General features: G+C 39.2%; 1 protein-coding gene across 1 annotated transcript in view; it reads right to left on the bottom strand.

Moving 5' to 3' along the window:
* Nucleotides 1–17,713, bottom strand: part of shisa8b (shisa family member 8b) — a 58,681-nt gene extending 40,968 nt beyond the window's left edge. Inside the window, exons 1-2 of the mRNA XM_041816528.1 lie at nucleotides 17,570–17,713; nucleotides 16,339–17,013 (exon numbers count right to left, since the gene is read on the bottom strand). Coding sequence (XP_041672462.1) covers nucleotides 16,339–16,979 — 641 coding nt within the window. The 5' untranslated portion in view covers nucleotides 16,980–17,013; nucleotides 17,570–17,713. The remainder of the gene's footprint in view (nucleotides 1–16,338; nucleotides 17,014–17,569) is intronic.
* Between the last annotated feature and the right edge of the window lie 2,673 nt (nucleotides 17,714–20,386).

The following is a 20,386-nucleotide window of genomic DNA, read 5'->3' as shown; positions in this document are numbered from 1 at the left end:
TGTAAGCCCATGTCCTTGAGAGCTACTGCTGTAAGGGGGGGGGCTTCAACACTTCTTGAGGACATTTCTGATCAGAGCATGAACCAGGAAGGTGCCTTTTAAAGTTTTTTTTTAATATTGTTTTGATTAGGGGCCACCTGCTGGCAACATTTACATGTGTGTTTGAATGCTTTGTTCCCAGATCTTGAGATTTGGACCAAAATTGATTAACAAATACCCACATATTTTTGTTTTTGACTACAGTGGTCCCAGGGTTTAGTCTATTATAATATTACACAGTAACCCCCAGGTCACTCTCCCAAAGCTGTATAACTCCATGCGATGTTGCGTAACAGTCTGTGCTTTTAGTGTGTAAGGTCATCTATATCTCTGTGTCTCCTGCTTCATATATTACAGCCACATTGAGATGAGACTTTGCTAATGTCCCTTAACAATCAATTACTCTGCTCTGATTGGAACAAATACTCAGCGGTCATGAATGTCTCCAAACATCCAGTCAGCATGTCTGCAGCATGATTACATCGATTACTCTCATGTAAAATGTCCTGAATACTTTAAGCTGAATGTATGCAGGACACACAGTTCAATGCATGTTTCCTGTGCGGCCTCATGACCTCTTCATGCATTAATGAGCACATTATTGATGCTGTCACAAATGTACCTTTTACTGCTTTATGGTGTTGCTGTTTATGATACATCCACAAAAATACAAAACTGTGATAATCCACTGGAGGAGCAGAAATGACTGTGGCAGGAATTTCAATGTCACATTCCCTTTATTTCCTCTCTGTTCTCGTGGCTCACTTGTCACTCATTGCTGTGTCTTGTCTTCAAAGGTGCAGTTAAAGCTGGCGTTGCTGTCATAGACAATTACTGATAGAGAGTGAGATGATGACAACTTACATCTTCAGCACATCAGACAGTCAAACAAACACAGGGAGGGCTGCATGTCCTTTTCTGTTTGTAGTAGTCGACATTGTAAACTATGTTTACAGATCCATCTGCTTTGTATTATCTGTAGTCAGATGCATCATGGGAATTTCTACAAGCTGAATGAAGGGTGGGGATGATTTGTCAAAGAGGATTTTGATGGGAGATGCAAACGCAAACAGAAGTGATGAGGAAAGCCAAACTGAAAATCAATCTAAAGGAGGATTTTGTTTACAGTCAATAAGCGTTATAGGTTTTTTTGACATTTAGGTTAAAGTAAGCATGGAGATGATGACGCATTTACGCCTACATTTACATCAGATCACTCATTTCTTAGTCATGTAGAGAGCCTCTAATATTGTGCATGAAAAACAGGATTTCTGGTGAATGTTTTTATTTTTGAAGAAACCTACTGAACCATATGACCGATAATTTAAGTGTTCGGCTTCATCTGAGTGTTTGAGGTCATGTAGCTGAATTTGCAGAAGCTATTTTTAAATTTTTGTCATCCCTATATGAAAATGTACGTTTTTAAATCATTTGTTAGCAATCAAGCTTATGATGTGGCATGATGTGAATTTTACAGCACATTTTACATCTTTATGTGGATGAAGATGTTCCTAAAATGCTGCATGTGGACAGGATTTTAATAAAAACACAGATGAGTAAACCTCCGGTTTTAAAAATATCTGCCTACATGTGAACTTCATTCGTTGACTTCTGCTTATGGTTCTTTAGTTGACTTTTCTTTGCAGTATTTCAAATTTTGATTTTTTTTTTCTCTTATATTCCTCTGCATTTTGTCTTAATCATCTTTCTAATCTGCATTTGGGTCCCCTTTTTGTTCTCCTTTTTTGCCAGTTGTGACATTGTAGGGAAGTAACATTTGCAAACAAGACTGCTCTGTTTTTTAAATTGCATGTCATCTTGGCTCCTGACAAATTTTTGTGTGGACAATAAGGCCAGCCCCAGTTTCAATGCCTAACCCTTTTTTTCTAGGAGTCTAATGGCATTTGTACTTGTCAGGAACTGTGACGGATCGAGGGTCTTGGTTTGGTGCATGTGGTAACATGACGAATGCATCCGAACCATTAAAAAGGGGGAAAGAAATATGACCGTATTTACCACCAATACAGGTGGCAGTCTTGTTTGTAAGTGTTTGCTTACCATTATTAAACAACCAACAAAGAAGAAGAAGAAGCTGGTGAAACAAAGCACATGAAGAGGAAAGCACTTGGGCTTCTCTTCCTCTCCTTATCCCTGCGCTGTTTCTAAAAAGCCTCCATTTGTGACAGCGGAAAGGGTTGGAGGTATTATCATTATTACATTTTAAAGCCAATGCACAGACCTGCAGGAGTCGAGAGCAGCAGCTATAAGCAAGTATTCAAGCACTCTGCTCAGACTCCATTGCGACATCCCTTCTTGTATTTATGCAAGTTAGTCTGTAGTCAGTGATGAAAACGAGTCAGGATTTTGAACAAGTAACCACTCCATAGTTATGATATATTGCTCTAAAAAGCACATATTTTAATCTGCATATTAATTTGTATTTATTTCTAATTTTTAAATCAGGATATATTAGGCTGTTTACTGCTCTGCTCTTTTTTTTATCTCATGTTTAATACATCGCAGGCTGTACTAACTATCACAGATAGTTCTAAATAATAGACAGAACAAACTAAAAGATGCACTTATGCTAGTTTGAAAAATAATGTTAAATTAGAAAAACACAGAATTATAAATCTTAATGTTCATCTTTTATCAATGAATCCACCCCGCACTGGACCATGGCTCAAAAACTGAGGTTCAAACTGAACAGTGACCTTTGTGAACCATAACACTCCTACTGTTTTCCTTTAATAACATAAACTATTTCACACAAAGTTACCATAAGTTAATTTTCTGCTGTTAGCTGAAGGCAGCATCTTGTTTAGATGTCATGCAAGCAAGCTAACCTGTTGTGTATTTCATTCAGCACAATGGTTGGTTTTTCCCTCTTTGCCACTTTTGAATATAAAAGAAAAGGTTTTTTTTAAGATTTATTTTGGGCCTCTTTATGCCTTTACTTGATAGAGGAAGGAAAGTGGATGGACTCGGAAACAGGGAAGAGAGTGGGGAGAGACATGCGGTAAAGGGCCAAAGGCTGCATTTGAACCCTAGCTGCCCGCATACATGGGTAGCGCCTTAAACCACTCTACCGCCACACCAGAAAATTTCTTTAATTTACTTTCTTTTGGCTTTTTTCCCCCCGCCTTTCCATCTATAGCACATATTTGCCTTTGTTTACATGCTAACAAGCTAGCCTGTTGTTTTTGCTCTTAATCATTGAGGTTAGGAATGCCTCTCTCTTTATTTTTTCCCTTCTACCAAATGATTCAGTCTACTTCTACCATAATTTACCTGTTATTAAGCAGTCTTCAACTTTGTTTGGTAGTTTTGTTGTTCTCAGCTGGCAAAATCTTAAGCAGTTTTCCTGCTAACAAGTTAATTTGTGTTCACTACAGCACAAAGGTCAACATAGGGTGTTTTTTGTCTTTCTCTTCCTGTTTGGAGACAAATAAAAGACGGTGTTAGCTGATGTGCTATACTTGCAGTTTTCCCTCTTTAGCATGTAGGCTAGGCTTAATTATTTATTCTTTAATTGTGTCAGAAGAATACTATGCAGTTCTGGGGTTATTTATATGTTCCAGTGAAGACGTCCTCAACTCTATTCGGTTGCTTTTGTTATTCATTTGTTCGATGCCGGCAGCTGGTGTGTTTCCATGCTAACAAGCTAACTTGTTGAGTCTCCCTGAAGCACAGAGGTCGGTATTTGTTTTGTCTTTTTCTCTGCCACATTAAGTTTGAAAGGAGTACTTCTATGCAGAATATCTCCTCCTTCAGGAGTAGGGGGTGTCTTTCAGCTTTTTGATGCTGATATTTTTTTGAGGGGTTTTGTTTTCGTACTAACAAGCTAACTTTTAGCCTTTCTGGAAGGCTGCAAAATCTTTTTCTCTATTCAGCCGGCTTAAAATGGGAGAAATGCAGTCTAGTGCTGAATTAAAAGTTTTCAAGAAGCTTACATAGTTTTCTGGGTTGTTTTTCATGTCTTTTTGAAGCTGCAGACAGATGGCCCATTAGATTTTTGGGAGAAGTTTAAAATGAAGCTACAGGGGCTGTGAGTCTGCTGGTGCTATGAACTTTAATTTTGACTGTTTTAAGTATGACAGACAAAAATTTCTTGTGGGAATAATTTTTTTAGACAACATTAAAAATGGAAATGCCACCCTCAAGGTAGAAGAGATAAGAAGCTGCAAATCTTTCAAGTTTTCTGATGTCAACCATTTTAGCTTCACCCAGATAAACAGACCAACAGAAACGGAGACATTGCACAGACAAACCCTTAAGTCAGTAGGCGCTGACCCACATTAAAGTATGTGTTGGGGCCAAGCGAAGCCTGCGGGACTTTGGGGAGCAAGTTAACGAAGATGAGAAGAAGGTAAAGCAGCTGGGAGGCAAAAATTGTCACATCTGATACAGACACGAAGCTGTCAGCTTATATGTCCCTCCACATTGGGAGGAACCGTGGCAGTGCTCGCATATGTGCATACTTGTGCACACTTTTTTTCCCCACAAGTAAACATGCATGCAGACATGCTCTCACCCACATTAGTGACAGGTGAGAGGTGATAGGGAGTGACAGCTCTACCCCAGAGCTAATGAGAAGGCAGGAAAGATGGAGCAGTGCCGAGAAAGTGGAGCAGAAGAGGATGAAACTTTAAGGAAACTCGACAAAAAACTTCTGTCCTTTTTCACTTCTTAGTACAAATGTGTTTTCTCACATGGCGGATATTTAGGGCTCACACTGGTTTGATTTTCTTCCTGCCTGGAGAGTCGTGTTTCCCTCTCCTCTAAAAAGCGAGGGGAAGTCACAAAGAAATGAACAGCGACAAAGAGATGGGGCTCATCAGAGAAACAAGACAGCTGCATAGATGTGTGTATTCTTGACTTTTTGATGAGTGTGGGAATGCTCCAACATGTGTAATGTACATTAAAGAGAATGCGGGGTTATACTAGTACAAGGTTACATAAAAACATTAACGGTGTATAATATATTTGGGGAATCAAGAAAAGATGAAGAAAAACCAGTAACTAAAAACAATGTCCTTTATGTCTTTTCTGACTATTTATAACCTACTTAAAAGGTGAACTGTATTTATAAAACATCAGGTGCATAAACTTACACATTTTTAAAGCTCTTCAATTCATCAGAGAGTAACTCTCAGAGCTAGTCTTTAATGTCTGTAATGATTAAACCAGTTTTCTAATGTTTAATTTAAGCCTTCAAATAAGCTCCCCCTGGAGGAACCCCATGTCAAGGAGCGCAAAATTACAAAGGAAAAGGAGCTCTTTACATGCTTTTTGTGGCAGATTTTTGACTTCTTTGTAAAACGCTTTTTGGTACTGAGACCTTTTGCTCTATCTTCCAAGGGCCTCACATGGTGTGTTTCAACATGTATTACCAGCTCAACTTGGCTCGACTCTACTCAGTTCTAGTACTAGGCACTTTGTTTTCCATCCAACATATACGATATGGACAAAAGTGTGTTAATTGTTGAATTTAGGTGTTTCAGTCAGACTCGTTTCCATAGGTGTATAACAACATGCGCGTAGCCATGCAGTCTCCATTTGCAACCTTTGTCATACAAGATGGGTGTATCTAAAGAGCACAGTGACTTCAAGCGTAGTACTGTGATGGATTCCACCGTGTAATTTCATCCCTGATGGATATTCCACTGTCAACTGTAAGTAATATTATTAGAAAGTGGAAGTGTTTAGGAATAACAGCATCGCAGCCATGAAACGGAAGACCACGTGAAATTGCAGAGCAGGGTCAACGGCGGCTAACGGAGGGAGCGCATAATGCATTAAAGTCGCCAACACTGTTCTGAATAGTTCCAAACTTCCTGGAAATGGGAATTCCTGGAGGAAAATCTTAGGCCCTGTCCACATGGAGACAAAAACGATATATTTCTGCTTCATTTTGAAAAAGTTTTCCATAAACATGGGATCGTTTCAGGAAATGTCTGCATAAGCACGGAACCACTGAAAATGCTGTAGTGTATGTGCCAAGCCTGTAAGCAGCGCTGTAAGGCTGTAAATGCCCTAAAAAAGAAGACATTTTGAGAAACTGCCCAAAACTGTCTCCTGGTTGCCTTTCTGGTTGTTCTCTGCGGTGGATTTAAGAACATCTGGTGTATGCTGTTCTCAGTGGTGGTAAAGGAGCATCAGATTTTGCTGAAAAGCCATAATAAGCTCAGTAGCATCTGCAGCATGAACACAACCCTGTAACCCGCCATTGTTGTTTTGGTTTGACTCGCGGATGTGGCTTAAGTGGGCTATGCTATGTATGACGAAATCGTTTCAAGAAAGATGCAGTTGGCTGTCTACACGAAGATGAAACAGTAAGCGTTTACAGATATGTTTACTCTGGGACCTGGTTTCAAAAAGTAGCGTTTATGGCCTCCTAAAATGCCATTTCCATGTGGATGAAATGCGATATGACAAAGAACATTTGCATATACTCCTGAATTCGTCTCCGTGTAGATGGGGCCTTAGTCCGTCTGCTAGAGAACTACCAGAACCAAGTAGCGAAAGCTCAACAGAAATGGTTTAAAGACAACAAGGTGAATGTTCTGCAGTGGCCGAGTCAAAGCCCAGACCTCTATCCAATAGAGAATTTTTGGCTGGACTTGAAAAGGGCTGTTCATGCAAGATTCCTGTGCAACTTGACAGAGCTTGGGCGGTTTTTGAAGGAGGGAGTAAAATTTAATTGTCCAGATGTTTGAGCCTGACTGAGACCTTTCAACACAGACTCATTGCTGTGATTGCAGTCAAAGGTGCATGTACTAAATTTTGACTTGAAGGGGTGAATATTTATTCAGTCACTTATTTTACATGACATGTTTTCATTTAATTGAAGCCAAATTGTATTAACCATGATTAATTTATAAAATCAATAAAATGGTAAAACATCCAAAGGGGTGAATCTTTTTTTATAGGCACTGTATGATGGTTTTTGAAGAGACAAGTGGATTTGTTTGTTCATACACCCGTCAAAAGAACCAGACTTTGAGGAAAGTGTACACAAGTGTGTTAGCACCAGCAGCTCTGATGTATAATTTAACAATGAAGAACCCTAGAAACTCTGATGAATACTTAAACACTTCTATCAAATCATCAAATGACAAAATAAATGAATGTCCCTATGAAGGATCAAGATTTTCTCTTTTTATAATAAAACATCAAAATGGCTTAAAGAACCATCAAAAAGGCAACTGCCAAAGGGACATCCCACACCTGAAATTATTCTTTTTGATTCTTCCACTTTCCAAAGAAGCAACAGGCTTGTGTGCCTCTGAAATCCTTGCATGACAGCATATCATGTTGTGTCACACGGAAAGTCTGATGGCGAGTGGAAAGCGATCCCAACCTTTGCGTGCAGTTACAGTCCATATGTTTACCCACACTGTATTGAGTGTTGCTTATCTGTCTGCCTTAAATCAGGACATGGCAGTGAAACCCTTTTAAGTGACACTGTCCTTCATTATGTAACATGATGGGTGAAGCGCACAGCAGTGCACACATAAACACAAACACAGTGAAGATAACATGCACAGCAGTCAAACATATAGATCTACATGCATGGTTTCGTGTTCATGTCAGATGGAAACCTTGTATCTCCAAGAGAGCTCTGTCATTCCAACTATAAGGAAAACTTAATCTAGACCAAAACTCTTCTTCTTTTATTTTGATCAGAAGTTTGGATTGGATCTCGTATTTTATTAATTTTAATATAAATGGAGATATGAGGTTTTCATTTTGACCGCATCTAGAGTGAAGGGTCATATACATACATGCACATTAACTCTCGCATGACTGCCCTCACATACACACATGCTTGGTTTGAACCATGTGACCTCTGCCGCCACCGTGTTGGTCCTTGGCCTCTCACACTTGTGTTTGGTGGACTTTGTATCACAGGCTCATGTCGTCTCCCCCCCGGCTATCCTGACCTCTCACTGTGGGCTGATCCGTGCTCACGCAACCTAAATGCCACCACTATCATTCTTGTTGTTAATTGAACTATAAATCACTGTGGTGCATGTATATGTGTGGTGTGTGCACAATCATGAAGGTCAATGGTGTTTGTTTACTCTTTGAGTTTAAATCCAGCCCTCCCTCCAGCTGAACATTTCATTAGACGTGGCACGTTTGACCTCAGGCGGCGCTGTGCATTGCCTTTGTAGGATGAAGATTAGCTCTGCATGCTAACGTAAAGTGGACCATAGACTATAAAACATGGACCTGTGGTCAGTATCACCCATTGGTTTCTGAAGAAGGGCTCCAAACCCAGAGTTGGCCATTTCCATGCTGGAAATGCAATCTTCAATTTAACTTTTGATCAGTATAACAACAGGCAGAGAAGTGGAGCAGAGATGAGCAGTTATCCTGGCAAAAAAAGGCTTTCACAAACCCACCATTTGGCCAGCCAAGTCACACTATTAATGATGTAAAGTTCCTTATAACTCTTAGCCTGACCCTAACCCTTTCCCTCCGTATAAAAATAAACCCCCCACCCAAGCAAGACTCTTTAAGCTTTGGACTTCATTACAAACCAATGCCTCAGCTGCTTCTACTTGTATTTGGTCTGCCTTGTACTATCATTTTATTTATTTATAATTAATTTCTCATACAGCCTTGCAGAACAAGGGGGTGGCTTACAGAGCTTAAGCACTGAGTGTTTTCTCAAATTTCCTGAATCTTTGAGTGGTAAAAACAAAGTTGATGCTGAGGTTTACAGTTAATTAATGCTAAATTAAGTTGTATGTAGTTAATTATTTGATTCTGCTGATCACAACATTTCATTTTTGTGGTCATACTGAAAAAGAATAAGTCATTTTTATTTTACTTCTTAGTGTTTATTCACACTCTGCAGTATAAGAAATACTTCATTAAATATGAACATTTTCTGCATTTTCAAACATAAATCTTGTGGGTGCCCCACATTCTACTTTTGTGCACTTAAAAAACGAAGAGTGCCAATTGTGAACTTTTACTCTATGCTAAGCATACCTGTGTTATGTAACTAGTACAGAAATATCAGACTGTTTCTGCCCTTTTTAGGTCACAGAAGTAAAAATGAATGATCTCCAGTGAGTTATTTTGTGATTTTAGAATGATAAACACATCTTGAGAAAAACAAGTTTAAAACTGTGTTGCTGTAAAGGATTCTTTTCTAAGGCAGTTCAGCCTCATTTATGTCCAAATGATGAATATGTTTGTTAGCATAGTCAACCTAAAGAACAGCAGTGAGTTGTTTTCTTTTCAAAAATGACAAAAGTCGTGTACTGATATGTTTATAGTCGCCATGGTTCGCGTTATGCAGTTCTATATGGAGTTTATTCCTCGGTAGCTGTAAGGATGTCACATGTTTTATTGCTCTGTTTGGCCCGTAAAGATGTGACAGACAGAACGTTCATCCAAGCACACTTAGAGTTTTTTCAAAGGCTCTGCCTGTTCCTAAACTCTGTATATCGAAAGTTTTCCAGATGGATGTGTGAAACAAATCCATTTGGCGTGTCAGGTTAAAGGTGAGGTTATGATACCAAAGTTAAAAGTTTAAAACCTGACCTGCAAAACCTAACTACAAAATGTTTAATAAAGCCCAGTGAACAGTCTGCTTACAGGAAAAAAGGTTGTCCTTCCTGGAAAGGTTTTAATGCAGCTAGTGTAGCTTAGTGTAGTGTAGCTATGTAAGCTAGATGAAGATAGAGCTACATAGCTAACATAGCTAAAGCTAAGCTCACAAAGCAGCTTTGTGAGCTAATGTATCTACAATATCTGCATAGCTATGTTTGATAAAGCTCACATTGCTAAGGCTAACTTACCTACATTAGCTTAGGTAGTAATGCTAATTAACTATGTTAGCTTTAACTTGAGCTAACAACACTAAAGCGAGCCATTTTACATATAACTACTTCTAAAATGGGTCTATACATAATTTAGACACAGATAAGACCTCTGACCTTTTTGTGTTTTATTTATGAAATATTGCTTGGACTGTTATGTTTGGAATGTGATTATTTCATGAATGTAGCTGCCAAAAAAATGTAAAACTAGAAATAGGCTGAACTGCCAAGTTATGGCAATGTATGGTCTGCAGCCAGACCCCTCTCAGGTTTGGCTACCACTGCAGCAAAAATCATGTCAGACTTGGCAGATGAACCTGGGAAACTTTGTCTGTTGGAACTAAAGAGCAACAGTGACCTTGTCCATCCACCTTTACCTCCAACATCCTGCAGATTTCATCAGGATAGTTACAGGTAATATAACTAATCATTTTTCTGATAGTGTCTCAGCCCTACACATGCTAAAGTCTACTTTGCTCTGCCTTGCTATCTGTTCTTTGATAAATCCCCCTGGGGAAAATAAAAAAAAATAAGATAAAATAGAATTAGATCAAAATTGATGAGTTATAAACAATTTAAGCCCATGGTTCTGTGTGTACCAATGTAAAAGAAAAAAGTGCTATTTTGAACACATGTTCATTTCTGCTGTAAAAATAGACATTATAAAATAGGGCCTAATGGGAAATCCTTGTTTTTGGAGCTTGCCTCCAGTGGATGCTTTTGGAATTACAGCTTTTTGCAGGAGATGGCTGCTTATTGTACTGGATGGGCTTCATTTGTGTATGAGAAGGCCCGTGTAGGAGAGAGTGGACTCAGAATGGTGGACCATTTTGGAGCTGCTTCAAGAGAACTGGACTTCATAGTGTTATAATCAGTTTTCTTGCAGGATGCTCAACAAAGAAAATAAGATGCAAAAGGAAAAATGAGGAGTAAAAATAAATCAGATGCATGGCAAAGTGTAAAGGTTTGCATCTGTGCTTTGACATACTCCAAAGTGGGTTTGCACATGTTCATTTTCATGCTTTTCACCTTCAGAGACGTGCACAGTACATGTGGTCTTACTTGCATGTACACTTGTGGACCGGGGATTTGTGTCAGCGGGCTAATAGCTAAATGGTCGTGCAGGAAAAGCAGTCCAGAAACGGTAAAGCTGTAATCTTGGTGAAATTTGTTTAATCACAAGGAGGAGCGGTAATCTGTTGAGATGGGCTCGAGGAGGGATGGAGGGTGTTTATGCAGCTGGGGTGTTTCTATTTCCGTGAGGTGCTGCCCTGCAGGAAATATTAATCCTGACTGTGCGTTAGCCGCTGAATGAGTTTTGGCGCTCAGGTTGATGGGAGGGTGTGCATGTCCACTTTGTCAAATAAGGTGAAATCACCTGATAGAGGAAGGAAGAAGAGGAAGGAAGAAGAAAGGTACTGAAGAGAGGAAAATAAAGAGTTTTTAGCAGGAGAGAAGAGATGGAAGGAAAGAGGAAGAGGATGGATGATAGCTGGAGGATGTAGGATGGGGGAGATGAAGATGAAGGCAGAGTAATGTGACAAAGAAACTTAGCATTGCAGATTTTGAGGAAGAAAATCAGATCAAAAACAAGAAGCTTGCAGAGATAAGAAGAATTAGCTCCTGATAGAGAATATAGCGAGGAGAGCCGGGTTAGATAGTTTGGGATGAAAGCGGGCAGATTTGAGCTCAAGCTGTGCACCGTTTGCTGTAATGATTTCCTGAGGCGAACGCATTGAACCCTGGACTGCAGATTGAGCCCAGATATGTGTGAACATGTGAACCACGCTGAACATGCTAAATGTCTTCTCTGCATGAGAATAAGAGTCACCATTACTAGAAAAAAAGATTAAAAATTTCAAAAAAAAAAAAAAGAAAAAAAAGAAAAGGTGAGAGGTAGTTGGATAAGTCCTCATCAAAACCCTTTAAAGAGGAGGCAGTGACTGAAAAAAAGAAATGTTTGGAAAGAAGCACAAATATTTCAGATTAACACCGAATGCAGAAAAAAATGGTTTGGTCAATTTTTTCTTTTTGCATTTTTTTATTTCAAATATAAGTCATGCTTACATGCAAAGTAAATGATACAAAAAAATGAAGTTTCAATACAAAATTAATGAAAAAGAAAAAATTGAAAGAAAAAAGAAACAGGCACAAAGAAATGGAAACAAAAAAGGAAAAATTAGAAACATGTTAAAAAAAAAGAGCAAAGGCAAAATAAAAGTGTGAAACAACAGCGGATTTTATGAACACCAGATTTTTATTTTGACATTAGAAATCCAAAAGTCAAGAAATGAGTTGTTTAAGAATCACCGTTTAAAAATAGGAAAGAAAAATATGGAGAAAAATGTGCCACTGGCTCTTTAGGGCTGCCCAGTTTTTAATTGGAAACAAAATGAAAACAAACTTTTCTTCATTTTCAGTGTGTTGTTTTTTTGCTTTCTGATTATGTTTGTGTAATTTGTTTTCCAAAAAATAATAGTGTTTTTTTTTTCAATCATTTATATGTTCTGATCCCAAAAATGAAGGTAAGTTATGTGACCTGATGCAGGTGTTGTTAAAAAAGAATGCAACCAATTTTTTATGTTTTTGTTGATCTGAACATAACATTGATGAGATTAAAAAAAAAATTGTCATGTATCAATTTCTTTTTGGAAAACAAACCAAAAAAACTATGAACATAAAATGAAAAACAACAGACACAAAAAACTTTGACTTTTACTGCCTGAAAGAGCCAAGGCCATTTTTTCATTCATGCTTTCATATTTTTAAACAGTAACTTTATTGATTTTAGGTTTCCCATTTCAAAATAAAATCAATTTGCCATTAAATACACTGATCATTTACTCAGAGAATGACTTGACTCATATTTTAGACAGCTAACCACCTTTTTCTTTAAATATTGTGCAAAATATATTATTATTAAAAAATGTAGCCTAATTTCTCTCAGCTAAACAGACATTCCTTCTTCTTTGACTCCAATTTTCTGATTTGAAAAATCGGACAAATACTTCAGTTATTATTTTGGATTAGCTTGGCTCTAAAAGTAAAGTTATGTGAGGTATGAATGATCACATGTGGGTGTGTGCTGTTAGAAAGGCTTCTGGATTCATTCATACACATGCAGGAAGCATGCACACATGCAGACGTTTGTATGACCACACATATGGATTCACATTAAGGGATGGATGTTGGAAATTCTAGCTTAGGAAGTTGTGAAACAATGCAGTGGTTCCCACAGAATGATAGAGAGATGGTCATCTGACCTGCCTCTTTCTGAATGTTTAGTTTTTTCTGCTCTTGTGACTGAATTCATTAACAGCAGTGGTGTAATGCCAGATATACATGAGTATACAAAGCATACCCAGTTATTTTTGTCTCTATAGAGTATGCTTACATCTAAATCCACACTCCCAGGATGTCAAAGGAAACCAAAAAGGTTTTAAAGTACACCTGTGCATTACTTTGGAATGCATTATCCCTTAAAGTGCTGCAAAAAATTAAGTTAAATTTGTTATCGTGTAGTTTTCTCAGCCTACAGAAGTGAAGTGACAATGTGCAAATTCTAAAAGCACAGCTAAATATGCAAGATGTTCATGTCTGTGTATAAGACAGAGCAATGTTTCTTTGCAGGATTGGCTGCTTCAGCAGGCACCGCTTCTGATCAACAGTATATTTTAAAAGACACTCAAATACCATCACTCACCTTTTGAAATGCTTCACTCTGATCACAGCAGGTGAGCTACATGTATGAAGGCTTAGTGTTGGGGAGATACTGTATGGAGGTACTGCAGAAGTACAGGATGATATTGGCAGAAAATGTTGAAAACAACAGCATCTAAAGCTTGATCCTTAACATGAGACATTGCACCTTAATTGATGCATTTATGGAAGGGATGCTCTAGTGAAGTGGTGCCCCACTGCTGTAGCTTCAAGACTGTCACTGTCTTTTTAATCACAAATCGCATCTAGAATATCTGATTATTTTCAACCAAACATATTAGTCTAATGAAGAATTTGGAAGTTTGGACCTTAGCTAGAACAACACCTGTCAGTGAATAAAGAAAAGAGACAAAACAAACACATTTTACCCCACTTTGCTTTGATAATGTACCAATTTTGACAATTTTCCAGTGGTTTTGAGGAGTTCCATTGTTATCATGGTAAAGGCAGCGTTGACATCCCAAGAAAAGGAGCTGTGTGTTTAAATATATACCCATTATCACAGAAAAACAGAGTAGAGTAAAATGCATGGCTATTGGACTTTAATCTACACATATCTACATATTATTAACTACTTTAATCTATTTACCATACACAAATCCTGTACAAAGGCTCTCTGTGGTAAAATGCCTCACCTCATATACATTTTCCCTGGTATATCTACTTACCATACTTAAAACTGACTTTATTTAATCTATTTAAGGTACTCAGTGGCTGCAAGTCATTACTCGATTCACTGTAACTCAAAAGCCTGTAAGAAAGGCTCTTTGCGATAAAATGCCTCACTTCATGAGCACATTTGCAGTCATTAATTGTTAAGCTGCCAATTACTTATTTAATCTTTTTACCACCCTCAAATGCTGCAAGCAAGTAACTCATTAACCGTAGCTAGAATGCTGTAAGAAAGCTCTCTGCGGTAAAATGCCTCACTTCATCTGTATATTTGCACTAATAATCTTCTTTTAGTACTAATTTCTAACTTTATTCAATCTTCTTACTCTACTTAGTTGCTTGGAGTCATAAATCCATTCACTTTTGCTTAATTGCTGTAAGAAGGCTCTCTGCGGTGAAATCTTCACATATAATATTTGCTTTTACAAATCGACATACTGCACTGATTTAGGATTACATAATTTTTTGTACTGATTATTAATGTTATCCATTATCCACATTCAAATGCAGCAAGCAATTAATCTATTCACTGAAACTCAGTTCCTGTAAGAAGGATCTCTGTGTTAAAATACCTCTCTTCATATGCAGATGTGTACAAATTAATCTAACTGAAATAACTACTATTTCAATTCTATGTATTTTCTGCACTCAGTTGATGGAAGTAATTAATCTATTCATTTTAACTCAAATGCTGTAAGATGGCTCTCTGTGGTAAAATGCCTCAACTCATACCCATAAGTTGACTAATCAACTCTCTTAAATGATCTTATCTTCCTCATTTGAATATGCCCACATCCGTTGCGTGTTTGATCATGTCTAGTCAGCATTCTTGCAGCCTTTTTCAAATATAGTATCAGTGCACAATTCAGTTTTTAATACTTTTTCAGCTTTATTGTTTTTTGTATTTAATGTTTAATTCATTTTCAAAACTAGAGTCAAATGCCTAGTTGCGTAAGCATACTTGGCCAATAAAGCATATTCTGATTCTACATGTTAGCTGAAGACTTCTAACCTCCAACAGCAGATGGATACACCTGTTTCCATGTTTATCACTGCCGAATCCATCTTGCAAAGCTCCCGTCTGAACCATTTGGGCCCAGTTAGAAAGTGACGGGACCAATCAGGAACGAGGGGCAGCACTTTCAGGTGCGGCAGAGTTGTGACGTATGCAAGCAGCGAGAAAAGGCCAGTGAAGATATGGCGGAAGACATTAGCGTGGATGCTGCTAAAGTGTAAGTTTTATCAGAACTTGACGACATTTCTTCGTTAAAAGATCAACAAAGAACAGCAGTGAGTTGTTATCTTTTCAAAAAGACAAAAGTTGTTTGCTGACATGTCTACAGGTTTGCATTATGAAGTTCTCCATGGAGTTTGCATCTTGGTAGCGGCTACGTTACGTGTTGTTTCTCTGATTGGCCTGTAAAGATGTGACAGACAGAACGTTCATACACCCTCTGAGTTTCTTTCAAAGCCTCTGCCCTTTCCCAAACGCTGTGTATGAGAGGTTTCCCAGATGGATGTGTGAAAAAAATCCATCTGGCTTGTCAGGTTAGAAGACTTCAGTACTTCATAGACTTCTTGCCACCAAAGCAGCTGCAAACAGCTCTGTGACCCACTTTTGAGTCCCGATCCAGCAGTTGAGAACCACTGCACCAGGGGATGTCTCACTTGCATGCATATATTGTGATTATTTATGAATATTGTGAAAAAATCTCAGAGGCTTCAAATTTATCTGGGTGGCCCACCCAACTTTTGTCAATGTGTGGGAATCACTGCAGTGTACATGAAAGTTAATCTCTTTTCTTAATCTCTCCTTAGGAAGAATTTAGAAATTCCATTCCACCACATCCCTGTAATACCTTTGAAAAGAAATTCATGCAAATACAAATGCAAACATGCATGCACCAGACCAAACTGACATTAATACTATCATGTTCACAGTGAGACAAACAAACAGTGAGTTCTATTAATATGTTACATAAATCTACAGACTGTCACAAAACTGACATAAAGACTTCCTCTTCACTCTCCATCACTCACACATTTACACCTCGTATCTCCTCACCTGGAGTTAAGGTCAGCGTGCGTCGCCCCTGCTGCGCCTCCTCCTCCGCTCCCTCCCCGGCTCTTCTCCAGGCCCAGTTTGGTGAAAATGCCCACCAGCACCATGATAGCCACCACGCCGCAGATAATGTAGACGATGAGGTGTGTGCGATCCCGGTCCCCGTCGTCCTGACCCTCAGTGATGGTTGCCACAGGCTTGCCAGTGTTGGCCCAGATGGGCGTGTCATAGTTGGAGCAGATCCTCTGGTCCAGCCGCTGCTGACGGAACTGGCAGCAGAAGCGGTAGAAGCAGGTACCGCAGCAGTACAGAAAGACGCCGGCGTTGCAGTTGAACGGTGGATCCCACTGGCCCATGACATCGTAGTAGCCCTGACAACGTGTCCCCCCGACCGGAGGCACATCCTCATCGTCTGCGTCTCCTCCACTGGTGGGAGTGGACAGCCCTGTCTCTGGAGGAGTGTTCTGAGTGGGCTCAATGTTGTTAGGAGATGTCTGGTTCACAGGTGTCGTAGGGGCGATGAACGGGTCGCCTTCTGCTACCGCCACCGTGGTGGCTGATGAGTCCTGGGTGAGGACAAGTGGAAGTGTGAGGAAGGAGAGGAAGAGGAAAAGGTGGAAAGAGGAAAATATGGTGGATGCCATGCTGCTAGGAGAGCCCTTCTGTCCAACGTCCCACCTGCAGGAACAGAAAAGATTTGTTAAAGTGCCACGCATAAAACTACGACTGAGGGGGTTTATTTTCATCTCAAGCTTGGAAAAGCTAAGTGAACTCATGATTGCATGTCAACGACAGCATTAATAAGGTTACATTTCAGAGATGTAAAACCACACAACCTCGACATATGAGCATGCATTAGCTGTCAAAAACACTTGCAGAATGTTCACTGTGAAAATTGATTAAAGCCTGTATGATTAAACAGATGATGCATGTATCGACCCAGCATTACTTATGGAATCAATAATGAAGAGAGGGTACGGGACGTTTAAACAGGTCAGTCAGAATCACTATTGAAGGCTGTTACAACACAGTGTGACATGATCCACGCAGACTTTGACATTTAAAAGAGCAACACAGAGAAAATTAAACATTCAAATCAGCAGAAAGATTGCAAAAAAACTTTAAGATCACATCCTTTTAAAATGGCATTTATCAATGTCAAATTTCCCTTTGAATAAGCACAATGAAGATAAACAAAGTTCACTGAGAATTTATTGCGGAAACTCATTCTCACCTTTTTCTCTTTGCAGTCAGCGCGGTCGACCCTCCTCTGAGATTCTTCCCCAAAGTTCAAAGGGCTTCAAAATTCCCTCTAGAAATATCCACAAACTTTACTCAGCAGCATTTTCCCCCTCAGATCTCTCGCTCATCCTCATGTGTTCTCCATCATCAGCTTGGGGGGCTTGATCCAGGGGGAGGGGGGCTTCACAAACACAAAACGACGTGCTCCTCTTTTCCGCTTTACTCCTCTTGTATCACCTCCTCCTCTTCTTTCTTTTTCTTCTTTTGAAAGAGGTGCTCAGTCTGCCGTGGAAGCTCTGAGTCCAGATCGGTCCTGGATCTTTTGCTGCCAAGACCCCTGTGTGTTGGGTGAGTGCATGAGTGAGAGAGAGAGAGAGAGAGAGAGAGAGTGGCAGCACTGAGCGTTGCAACAGTTCAGGAACCAAATGAGATCTCTTCCCCTGTTTACCTCTCGTCAGATAGACGAGGAGAGAAGAGGGAGAGGGAGAGAGCGGGAAGTGTGTGGATTTGTGTTTGTTAAGTTGTGTGCGTGGGGGGTGGCGGTGGGGGGGCGGGGGGAGTTATATCCAGCTGCATCCCCCATCATCCCCAGGGGGAAAAAGCCTCACAGGAGGGAGGAGAGAGGAGGGATGAAAATGAAAAGAGGGAAAAACTGAAATGCAACACAGTAATTAGTGACACTTTTTCTTCAATATGGCCTTTTTTTTGGTCTTTTTGGTTCTTTTTCTTTGTGATTGAGTCATGCTGGGCAATTAATCAAGCTTCAGTTTCAGTTATGATTTTATCCTCTTGTTTTATCTAATCTCTTGAATGAAAACAAATTATTGTTTGCCCTCTTGTGCTTGTTTTGTCCATAGTTTTTTTCTTCATGTTTTAAATGGAGGGCACTAGGGGTGTAACAGTGTTTTGTTTTAGTTCCAAACTCTCACAGTTGTGGGGTCAGGGTTCCTAGCACAAAATCACATGACAAATGAAGGGTAAGCGATGTAGTGAGTAAAGGCTCTTTGCAGGTGATGTCACACAGCAGCAGAAAACTCCCCTTGGGGGGCAAGTAGTGATTTCTGCATTGAGAAACGCTGCCAAACACTCAATGTTTTGAGCTTTTCACAACTATGCCAAGCGTTCAAAGTGAAAAAATCAAAACATTCATTATTCTTAAGTTACTTTTGTGTCCTGAAAGTTGTGCAATATTTAGGCAAAAACATAAAGTAAGGCTGCAATTCTGCCACTGTTTAACACATTAAACTCTCATCTCGTCCATCTTTCTTCAGCTGATAAGCCACCAGTCTTTCTCGTTGTGATGGTAAATTAGTTCCTTTAAAGAGACTCAAACCATTTGGCTCAGCTCAGTAAAACCACTCTTCATTTGATAGCAGTTGGATTTTTAAATGTGGGTTAACCCTTACAAGTCCACAGGCTATTTTTGCAATTTTTAAAAATACTTTACTTTTGACAACATAAACTGCTTTGAAAAAATGTAACATGCTCATATTTGGCATCATACTTTTTCAGCACAAATTAATCTTGGTGAAATTGAAACTATTTTTAACTTTAACTTACTGCATTAGATATTAACCTGACATGCCAGATGCAGAGCCTTTGAAGAAAAACTTGGAGGGTGATTGTATGAAAGTTTTGTCTGTCACATCTTTATGGGCCAATCAGAGCAACAAAACACGAGACATAGCTGCTAACAAGCTGCACCTGCCCGACTAGGCTAAACTCCATAAAGAACTACATAACCCGACTGATGGCGACTATAGACATGTCAGTACACGACTTTTCCCTTTTTGGAAAGAAAACAACTCAATGCTGTTCTCTGTTCTTCTTTTATTGAAGAAATTTCATCAAGTTCTGATAAAACTTACGCTTTAGCAGCATCCACGCTAATGTCTTCCGCCATATCTGCACTGGCATCTTCTCGCTGCTTGCGTACGTCATGACTCTCCCGCGCCTGAAAGTACTGCCCCTCGACCCTGATTGGTCCCGTCACTTTCTAACTGGGCCCAAATGGTTCAGACGGGAGCTTTGCAAGATGGATTCGCCAGTGAGAAACATGGAATCGGGCGTATCCATCTGCTTGCAAGGTTAAGTACCTCCAAAAATCACAAAAAAACAAGAACAGATTTTCAAAAAATGCTATTTAGAAAACATATCAATATAATGTGAAGTTGTCCTTTTAGAGTTAGAAATTTAGAAAATGTTGTAAACTTAAACATAAAAGTAGTAAAATTACATATATCAAGCTTTAACACAGAATACATATGTATCTATAGGCGTTTTCTAACCTGAATCATAACAATTTAAAATAATTCTGGTGCTTAAGTATAAAAAGAATGATATGGCATCCATTGCATTCCAAGACTGTGAGGGATTCCCAAGCAGCGCAAATTTAACATACAAAGATGTATAAGTGAGCCAAAATCAAGCTAAATGCCAAAAATATGCAGTTATATACACAAGCGTTTCTGCCATTTTTAAGTGTCCCAGTGAACAATATTTAACACAACTCTAAGGAGAAGTCAGGAGACAGGAGACAGTGCCTAACACTCTGGGCCTGACTTTTGCAATAAGAGGTAGTAGTACCATGAATTAGTTTCACCACCTGAAACACAATCAACTACATAACAAAGAATGCCTTAAAATCTGCATGTCCACATCTCCACCCACACCAAATAAAATGTCGAATAAAGCAGCCTCAAAGCAAATGACCCTGGCGTCCTTGTTTGCCAAATCAATCTCATATGACAAAAAAAAAGTTCCAGACAGAAAGAGATTACTGTGGCAGTAACACATCGCCAAAGATGTG

The sequence above is a fragment of the Cheilinus undulatus genome, linkage group 20, assembly GCF_018320785.1.
Source record: "Cheilinus undulatus linkage group 20, ASM1832078v1, whole genome shotgun sequence".
NCBI lineage: Eukaryota > Metazoa > Chordata > Actinopteri > Labriformes > Labridae > Cheilinus > Cheilinus undulatus.
The sequence above is the reverse complement of the archived record's forward strand: the minus strand, read 5'-3'. Positions and strand labels throughout refer to the sequence as shown.